General features: G+C 39.3%; 1 protein-coding gene across 1 annotated transcript; it reads left to right on the top strand.

Moving 5' to 3' along the window:
- The first annotated feature begins 1953 nt into the window (after positions 1-1953).
- LOC100772714 (cell surface glycoprotein CD200 receptor 1) lies at positions 1954-9750 on the top strand. The gene is made up of 7 exons (XM_035444118.1): positions 1954-2011; positions 3911-3961; positions 4688-5008; positions 5120-5371; positions 7264-7366; positions 8026-8071; positions 8706-9750. Exons 1-7 carry the CDS (start codon positions 1954-1956, stop codon positions 8844-8846), a joined length of 972 nt encoding a protein of 323 aa, XP_035300009.1. The 3' UTR covers positions 8847-9750.
- The last annotated feature ends 213 nt before the right edge of the window (positions 9751-9963 follow it).

Here is a 9963-nt window from a genome sequence, read left to right as displayed (position 1 = left end):
GGGTCACAACCATCGCAAAACACATTTCCGATGGTCTTAGGAACTGAGACACTGCTCAGTAGAAAAATTACAGTTATAAAGTAGCAACAAAATAAATTTATGGTTGGGCATTCCTAAGACCATTGGAAGTATGTGTTTTCTGATGGTTGCAACCCACAGGTTGGGAACCACTGTTTTGTAGTATTATCCAGATTATGTTCTTTGTGTTTAAGAGTGTTGACAAATTTTCCATTCTGAAATTATTTGTTTATTTAGCACCAATTTCAAGAATGCAATCCATTAAAATAAATCATGGCTTATCTGAAACTCTTTTCATCTGATGTTTGGAATATGGTTTAGCCCAGAACACTTTTGAACAATGAGCTAGTATTATGTTTTCTGTTCTTATACTGTTTCCAGAATTTTCATTTGGGGGTAACTTTGAAATTAAACATTAATAGATTTTTTAAAGAGCAGTTTTAGATTCACAGAAGAACTCAGTGGAAGGTTGAGCCAATGTCCACATCCCTATGCCTGCCCTGCCTCTGCACATTCGAAGCTTTCTCAATTATCTGCAGTCCCCACTAAAATGATGCATTTATTACAGCTCATGAATTTATACATTTGGCTCCTTAGGGTTCACCCTTATGTTGTGTATCGTATGGGCTTAAACAATGTATGACAGCAATATCTAAGATTACAACATCAAATAGATGTAAATGGAGTTCTTAACTGGTCTAAGTAATAAAAACCCAAAGTCAGATATAGAGGAAAATGCTGAGAGATCAGAGAGAAGAAGGAACAAGCCACTACCACACCTTACCTCCTTAGCGTCTCAGCAGACAAGAGAGGGATTTCCTATTACTACCTGCTTATATCCTGTTTCCACCCAGCTTGCTCACTTCCTGTCTGTCTGTACAGACATCCAGAGCTCTATGGTTAGCTAGTGTCAAGCTCCATTCTCTGACCGTCAGACAGATATCACTGCATATAGAGTCCTTTTGTTGCCCTAAAATAATTTTTGCTCTGTACATTTATCTTTCCCTTTCCTCTAACCCATATTTACTCTAGCCATAACTTTGCTTTTCCCAATGTACCACACGGCAGAAATAAGTGTGCAGCGTTTCCAGTTTTTCTTTAAGTTTAGTTATGTGCATTTAATTTTCCTTCATGTCTTTTAATGGCCCAATAGCCCTCTCCCCCTCTTTCTTTAACTTAGGATTTCCAAATGCGGTCAAGGGTACTTTGAACTTCTAGCTGTCCATCTTCTACCTCCAAATTCATAGAATACTGTCCTGGAACTTTCTCTGTAGACCAGGCTGGTCTCAAACTCACAGAGATCCACCTGCCTCTGCCTTCCCAGTGCTGGGATTAAAGGCGTGCGCCACCAACGCCTGGCCCATGGCAACTCTTAATATGGAAAGTGTTTAATTGGGGCTGGCTTACAGGTTCAGAGGTTTAGTCCATAATCCTCAAGGTAGGAGCATGGTGGCACACAGGCAGACATGGTGCTGGAGAAGGAGCCTAGAGTTCTAGATCTGGATCAGCAGGCAGCAGGAAGAGAGAATGACACTGGGCCTGGCTTGAGCTTTTGAGACCTCAAAGCCTACCCTAGTGACAGAGTTCTTCCAACAAGGCCACACCTCCTAATAATGCCACTCCTTATGAGATTAGGGGATGAATTTTCACTCAAATATCTACACAGCATCAGAGTTTCAGGGCTCATGTTAATGTCTTTGCTCCATTTGAAGTTGATTCCTGTGTGACATGTGAGATAGGAATTTTTTTTCATGCATCTACATATGGATATCCAATTTTCACAGCACTATTTCTTGACAAGGTTATCTTCCCCTGATGTATATTTTTGACATCTTTGTTAAAAATCAGGTGGCTGTATCACCAAGGCTGTTGGTTTATCTCCACAAATTGATAGCAAGGCTCTATTGCTGAAGACATCTTTGTAACTCATTGGACATGGAGAGGTCAAGCTGGTGTGGACCTAGAACCTTCACCCCATTGACTAATGTTCATGGTATTGGAAGGTATTCTGCATGCTACCATAGGCTCAGGGAACTCTATGGAAGAGGCGTCTGAAAGATTGCAAGAGGCAGTGGGGAGGAAAGACACCAAGGAAATAAGACCTTCTAGACACAGAAGGACTGACACATATGAGCTCACAGAGACCCTGGCAACATACACTCAGCCTGTACATGTCTAACCCAGATGGGGTCCCAATGCTGAGAGAGGAAGTGGACAGAGCCCAGTCCCTAACCCGGAAACTGACTCAAATTGATAAGCGCACACAAAAGAAAACTTATTTTTCTCCATCAGAGTCTCACATAAGAGCAGGTTCCATGCCCAGCAGTAGATGCCCAACACAAAATGAACTCATTGGTAGTTTTGAAGATTTTTTTGATGTCATAATGAGTTTGTCTGGGCATTTTTTTCCATACAGGTCTTTTGTTTATATGTTATGGTTTCTGGTTTTGTGTTTTTATAGGATTTCTGTGTGTGCAAATATGTATGTCTCTATGTATGTATTTCTTGTGCTTTTTCTTTGGCTCTTTTTTTTTTAGGTTTGTTTGTTTTGTCCTATTTATTTTGTTTGTTTTTATTTTGTCTTACTTTGTTACTACTAGCAATTTTTACATGTTGGCTGTTTGTTTTCTGATGATAGAGAGAGCAAGAAAGGGTGCTGACGTGTGTGGGTGGGAGGATCTGGGTGGAGGGGAAACCATAATTAGAATCCATTTTATGAAAAGATCTAATTTCAATTAAAAACCAGGTGGCTATAGCTTTGTGGTTTATACCTATGTCCTCTATTCTGAAGAAAGTAAAGAAAGAAGAAATTTCTTCTTCTATCTTCAGCCATTCCCCTTTCCTGTCACCCTTTGTTTTCCAGTTCACTGTGATCTTACTTCTATTTTCAGGTCTTTGGCTTTTATTTTGTTTTCCCCTGCAATAACAGGTGTCACTTCATTTTCCAGCAAATGACAGGCTTGGGTTTTTTTTTTTTTTTTTTTGTAAACTTTTATGTTCCTAACTGAAGATTTTCTGTACTTTTGTTGTCTCTCGTTATTTAGGTTATTTAGTGTAGGCATTCTTTTGCTTTTAGTTGAGACACACATTTGCAATTAGTCCAATTCTATATTAAAAAGCACACTGGCACCTCATAGTAGTGTAAATACCTTAGGATAACAAAATAATTCTATTCTTCCCATCCTGTCTCTTTAATTGTCACTTGGAAAGCATGAAACATTGCAGATCAATGTTTAAGAAACCAAGTTTGAAGTTGATTAAGACTATTTTTTGTTTCGTTTCTAAGCAGTGTATCACCACGTAGTCCAGGCTGGCCTCAAATTCACTTTGTGGCCAGCTGCTCTGACATTCATGATTCTCCTGCCTCCCACTCTGTGCAGGGACTCGTGGCTTGGGATTACTATAATTGTGAGAAATTCTACAGAACTCAAGGAAAGAATACAAATAGTTTCCAGGAACTATGTGACAAGAAAGTGGGCAGAGGAAAGGAACAGTACCCTGTCCCTACCTCTGTTCTGCTTCACTTCTGTTGTTCACTCACAAGGTTGAAAGCAGGAAGAAAGAGAGAGGATGGTCCTGTTTCTTCATCTGTGTAATGTTCATTATTGGACCAAATGGCTTTAATTAGGGGATGACATCTGGAGAGAGGAATTTAACCAAGTTATCTTGTGTGCAATGTCCACACTGGACCTGGCAAGGGGCTGGAAGAAGGAAAGCAGGTTTACTCTACAAACCATTTGACAAAATAAGGTCATTCATAAGTGGGAAATAATTGACTAATATCTTATAAATGTAATTTTCAAGATGTTGACATATCAATGATGATTGAACTTCTAATTATTGCCTTACAATGGTTTAAATATCTAAACACTTTTATTCAAATATTTTCTAGAGTCAAGTTGTATGAATCAAACATCACAGAATGATTCATCACCTACAGAAGGTACCCTTCTTCTTTATCTTGTGGCCAGCACTGCGGGAATAGAGAGTTGAATGGCTTAGAAACAGTAGCTACTGCTTTGGTTGCTGGCTAGATTTAGGATGAGTGGAACAGACTGGTGATGTGAGGGTTGTGGTGTGAGGAACCCTGAACAATTGCCTCTGAACCTTTGCTGTCTTAGAGTAAGAAAGGCTATGGGATTAGCACCGTCCCAGGTCTGTGTTGAAGAACCCTTCGTCATCTAATTAGATGACTTTGATTTGGATGTGACTTGTGAGGACTTGAGGACCCCAACGGGGCAAGTGACATAGAAATAGGATAGCTGAGATAGTTGGTGCAATGTTTATCAGAAGCAAGGCTTTTTCCCAGTTAAAGTGATGGCATGATTGACTTTTTGTCACAGGTGACTGTAACAGACAGTTTTGTTGTATAGTTTCCACTCAGCAAACTTGTAGCCATCATGGACTCTTTAAGTCCATGTACAGGCAATGTGAGGTTTTATGGTGCAACATGTGTGTAGCCCAGAGGCCTTGAAGTTTTACTTTAGAAAGTGAATAATGTACTTAATTCTGATAGATTGAACACAGAACTAATAAATGTGAGAAAAATATAATAATCTGGGATACACTCATTAACCAAGCAATGCTCTAGGGTAACTTCATATACGCTGCTGTGGACAGACTTAACACACAGGTTTCATTTTCTCATTCTCTTTGTGTGTGTGTCCAGCTAGCACTCCAGTGTCTGTACAGATGGGTACAAAGGCTCTGCTGTGCTGCCCTCGTATTTCAGGAACAAAACCAATAGTACTAATAACGTGGAAAATAACCCTCAGAGGCCAGCCTCCCTGCTTAATATCCTACAATGTAGAAACAAATGAGATTGGTGAAGTCAACTGTACGGACAGGAGAATCACCTGGGCCTTCACACCTGACCAGAGTCCTGACCTTCAGATCAATAAAGTGGCCCTCGGTCATGAGGGGAATTATTCATGTCAGACGGCATCACCTGAAGGGCATTTCCAAAAGAGACATGACCTCCAAGTTCTAGGTAAGCAACTTGTCACACATTGTGGTATTTCAGGCCACCAGATTTTAAACAGAATCAAATGCCTTTGGAATTTGTGACAAGGCTGAGTCTTTTTCCCTTCTATGTCCACAGTCCCCCCTGAAGTAACCCTGTTTCCAGGGGAAAAGAGAGCTGCAGTTTGTGAGGCCATTGCAGGCAAGCCTGCTGCTCAGATCTCTTGGACCCCAGATGGGTATCATGTGACTAAGAATGAATCACACAGCAATGGCACTGTGACTGTGAGGAGCACATACCATGGGGAGCACAGCAATGTGTCTGCTGTGTTCTGCTTTGTCTCCCATCCGACTGGCAACCAGACTCTGTCCACAGAACTGAACAAAGGTGGTGAGTACTGCTTTAATTTTTTTGCCTTTGTTTGTATGTTTATTTATTGTGTTTCTGAATGTGCCATACTAAATGTGGAAAGGCCAGAGGACAACTTGTCCTATCAAATGGGATAGCATTCTGGTCTTGAGACTTGACAACAAATGCTTTTACCTGCTGAACTATTCGTAGGTCCATTTTTTTTTTTTTCTTGTCATTGTTTGCTTCTTCTGAGATAAGATCTTTGCAGTCAAGACTGGCCTTAAATTCATGATCTGCCTTTATCTGCTGCCTGAGTGCTGGGATTACAGAGAAGCTGCTTCTTCCTTGAGAGGGACCTGGTATTTAACTTACCCTTTAAGTAAGTCTTCAACACCGAAGACAATTTGAGCTGCTTACTAGGACATTGCTCTAATGCAAGGAAATGAATTGTTGTGCTGGAGAAGTATTTTGTAACTCCATATCAAGTGAGAAGAAATGCCAGTACTAAATACTTCTTATCTGTACTTCCCTAAATGCCTTTTATTAGGTCACCATAAAACATTGTCATACTTCGGTGATATGTAGACGTTAACTCTCAGATTAATGATACAATACCTTAATGTTTGTGGTGTTTCTTCACTTCCTAATTTCCCTGTTTCTTCCAGTTGTCCAAAGTAAGAGTCAGGTTTCCCTGCTCATTCTGTCTTGTCTTGTGAAGCCAATATTTATCAGAAATTATGTAAACATTTGAAGCGTGTGATGCAATGATAAAAATGAGAACATCCACAGCTTTATATTGAGTTATAGAGTACAATACGACAGCTAGGAGCAAAGTCTGCACAACATGACTTCTCATCCACAGCTGTATAAACATGAATATCATTCAAAACATCTGACTTCTGAGTAATCTGCCAGTCCCGTCCTTTTTCTATCTGAAGAAAGAGGATGGCTTGGTATACTGCAAAAACAGCAAGTAATAGAAGAATGTCCTACATCATTTTTTTTCCTTAAAGATGTCTTTTATTTTCTGTCATTTTTTGGAATCAATAAAGATATTGACTTAGTCTCTGAAAGTTATGAAGCAAATTTTTAAAGTTTTCTTTTTAAAACTTATTGTTTTGCAATATATATGCATATGTATGCACATTTATTACATTGAGCATACCCTTTTCATTAGCCTCTCTAATCTCCTTCCATTGAATCTCTTCTTCCCAGCATGATCATGATCCTCCCTCCCTCCCTCCCTCCCTCCCTTCCTCCCTCCCTCCCTCCCTTCTTTCTTTCTTTCTTTCTTCCTTTCTTGGTGTGTGTGGCATATTATATTTAATTCAGGTTGCTTGCATGAACATGGGTAGGGAATTACATAATTGAACAACTTTTGAGCCCTTCCCCCACCAGTGCTGGAATGTTGAAGAGTACAGTCTTGTACATGGAGCCACCGCTCCTGTGAGTTCAACACCCACTTTATGCTGGAGAACAGTGGTTTGTAGCCCTCTTTCCCATCCTCTGGCTCTCACTTTCTTTCTGCTCCTCTTCCTCTGTGTTCTCTGAACATACAATGCATGATAGAGATACGGTGATTAGGACTGAACATTCCATTTAACAATGGCTAATTTTCAGAACCTTGAGCAGTTATGGGTCCCTGCATTAATCACCACCCATTGCAAACAGAAGTTTCTCCTACCAAGATCGAAAGCAGCACCAATCTATGAGCATAAAATAAGTATTTAGAAGACAGCATGACACCGTGTCCACTTAGCAAAGCAGCAGTGGCAGCTCCCCTTCCCTGGGCTCATTCTCTTTCTCACCACCTGGTTTTGAGTGTGTTTCAGTACCAGACATGAATTCCTCCTTCATTTTATCAATGGAAAAAACCCTATTATCTGGATTTATAACCTCTGAACCACAAAATTTTCTATCTCTCATTACAGATGACAAAGCATTAAGATCATATATTCCATACATCGTCTCATCTGCTATTTTTGTTTTGATCGTCGCAGGATGCATTTGCCTTTTGAAAATCTGTGGCTTCAGGTATTAACTGATAATTTTTTTCTTCAATCTTTTTTTTTCCAAGACAGGGTTTCTCTGTGTAGTTTTGGAGCCTATCTTGGCACTCACTCTGGAGACCAGGCTGGCCTTGAACTCACAGAGATCAGCTTTCCTCTGCCTCCTGAGTGCTGGGATTAAAGGCATGCACCGCCAACACCTGGCCTCTTCAATCTTATTGGATTAGAAAAAGCTGAGAAATATGGGTGTGCCTGATTCACTGGGAGTAGCAACAGTGTTCTCATAAGCAAAAGGGACAAGTGGAATGTTAGACTGGTACAACTTTGCATAGTGACAGTGTTTAGTGGACTGCTCAGGTGTGCAGTCACTGTGATTCAAGCCAGGAAGGGCTGAGAATCTGGGGATGCTTATTCTTTTTAATTTGAGAAAATAATTACCATAATTCTTTTCATGTAACAAAGCGATTTTGTCACATATATTTTATTGCATCAAGATTTCACTTTTTAAATCTAAGATTGAGAATTTTCTTACTTTTATAATAACTGTTAATCAGTGTATTCCATTCATTTCTGATTTACTGAAACTCACATAATAGTTATCAGAATATTTAGATGCTACAATTGGTGATTCTAAACAATGATGCTGCTTGCATCCACTCCAGATTATTTTATTTTATTTTTTAGAAAATGTAAATGGACAAGACCAGAAGCTTCTCCAGTTGTTGAGGAGGTAAGATAAATGAAAACATATTTGTAAACTTTAAAGCCGCATGGTTTTAAATCTAGCAACATAATCTGTGATTGCATTAATATTCATGTTTTAGTTGAACAAAAACAATTCTGATTTACACTGTTAGCAGTCAAACTTACTTATTCTGCTAGTTACCTATCAAATGCTATTTATAATCTATCCAATACACTTTTTCAACTGAAAAATTGCATCCTTGTCACCTTTGCCCTATTTGGACTGTAATCTCTGGAGAAATCAAGTAGGTGTTTCCTTCTCCAGGAACTTGTGTCTAACTCTTGACTTCCCCTTTTCAGCACCATCAGTTTTCTCTATTCCAAGCTTTAAACAGCCCGCCCCCTAGTCTCTAGGTTCTTATTGTCTTTGACTCATCCTTTTGAAATACTCCCCACACACCCCATTCCTTTGCATTTCTACTTTTGCCCACCAACCATCTCACCCAAAACATAGATAATCAACAAATGTTTTGACAGATTATTAGAGCAAAGCCTTGTTCACGTGAGTCAGAGATACATATATGAGCATAGTAGATGCTAACATGGTAGAAAAAAAAGGGTAATTTGGGTAATGATTTCTGGCTCCTTTGAATGGATTTTGACTTTGAGCTTTTCCCAAGGATGAAATGCAACCTTATGCTAGTTACGCAGAGAAGAACAATCCACTCTATGACACTGTGACCAAAGTGGAGGCGTGTCCGGCATTGCAAGGTGAAGTCAATGGCACAGACTGGCTTGCTTTATCAGCCACTGAAATCTAGCACAAAGAAAAATGAATTAAGAGACACCATAATTACTGTTTTGCTTTCCTTAAAATTTTATAATGGAAAGATGACTTGGGAATTATCTCTTCAAAAGTTCTTAGAAAGCGCAAATGTTCTAATGGATTTACATCTGTACTCTTCTATGAGTGGAGGTTTGGAATTTTCGCTGCTACCAGTTAGTTCTTGGAAGAACTGATGTAATTATTACAAAGAAAGCACAAGGTTATGTACAATATCACATTGTGCAATACAGTATGATGAAAACTTAATTTCTGCAAGACATAACTACAGAAGGAACAGACATTACTAAAGAGTTTCTCATGAATTCTTCCAGAAAATTTCTCTGTATATGACATGCCTATGGCATATGTGCACGTTTATATGTTTATTTACATATGTGTATACATGCACACATCACCTTGTCAAGACAGCTCCTTGTCAAAACATGCTGGAATGCTGAACTTATAAAAGTTAATAATGTGAGTCTTGGAAATCTTTTTATAACAGCATAAGAAAAACTACCTCATTCTTTTTAATGGCTATGTAAAATTCCACTGTATGATTATATTATAATTTAATTAATCATGGTCTTTGGATGGGCCTTTAGGTTTATTTTGTGTGTGGTATTAAACAATACCAAGTAGAATGTTACTTGTGGATAATCTCTGCATTTTTTGAGCACATTGTGAGATAATTTTTTGAGTGTAATTGTCTTGTCAGTATTTTTATTATCAACAGATTAGTTAAACTGTGTCAATTTACATTCCTTCCAATTGTGTTTGAATGTGTCTTTCTCCATGTTCTTATTCTTGTATCTTTAATATTCTCACTTCCACAGTTTCTATCCCATTTTAATTAACCAGTTGGGTGATGGTGTCAGTGAGTGGGATAACCCCAAGCCTCCAAGGTGCCCAGAGGAAGAGAGGAACCTGCCACCGAAGCCCGCCCTGTCAAGCCACTGGGTGGCATCGGAGCAGCTTCCATACATTCTCAATGTCCTGTGCTCTTGGGTGTTGGACTCGACACTCCCGAGATGGCTTGTAGCCCTCAAGAGTTCTAGGGGTTAGGATTCTGCACTCTCAAGCCGCCTTCCCATGACTAGTCAAGCGGGTAG

The sequence above is a fragment of the Cricetulus griseus genome, chromosome 4 (assembly GCF_003668045.3).
Source record: "Cricetulus griseus strain 17A/GY chromosome 4, alternate assembly CriGri-PICRH-1.0, whole genome shotgun sequence".
Taxonomy (NCBI): Eukaryota; Metazoa; Chordata; class Mammalia; order Rodentia; family Cricetidae; genus Cricetulus; species Cricetulus griseus.
The sequence above is the reverse complement of the archived record's forward strand: the minus strand, read 5'-3'. Positions and strand labels throughout refer to the sequence as shown.

Excerpts from the sequence above, each read along its gene's own strand:
- LOC100772714 (XM_035444118.1), top strand. The coding sequence starts at position 1,954 with ATGGAGAGGTCAAGCTGGTGTGGACCTAGAACCTTCACCCCATTGACT. Across the intron at positions 5,009-5,119 it reads ACATGACCTCCAAGTTCTAG|TCCCCCCTGAAGTAACCCTG; the intron begins GTAAGCAACTTG and ends CTATGTCCACAG. Across the intron at positions 7,367-8,025 it reads TTGAAAATCTGTGGCTTCAG|AAAATGTAAATGGACAAGAC; the intron begins GTATTAACTGAT and ends TTTATTTTTTAG.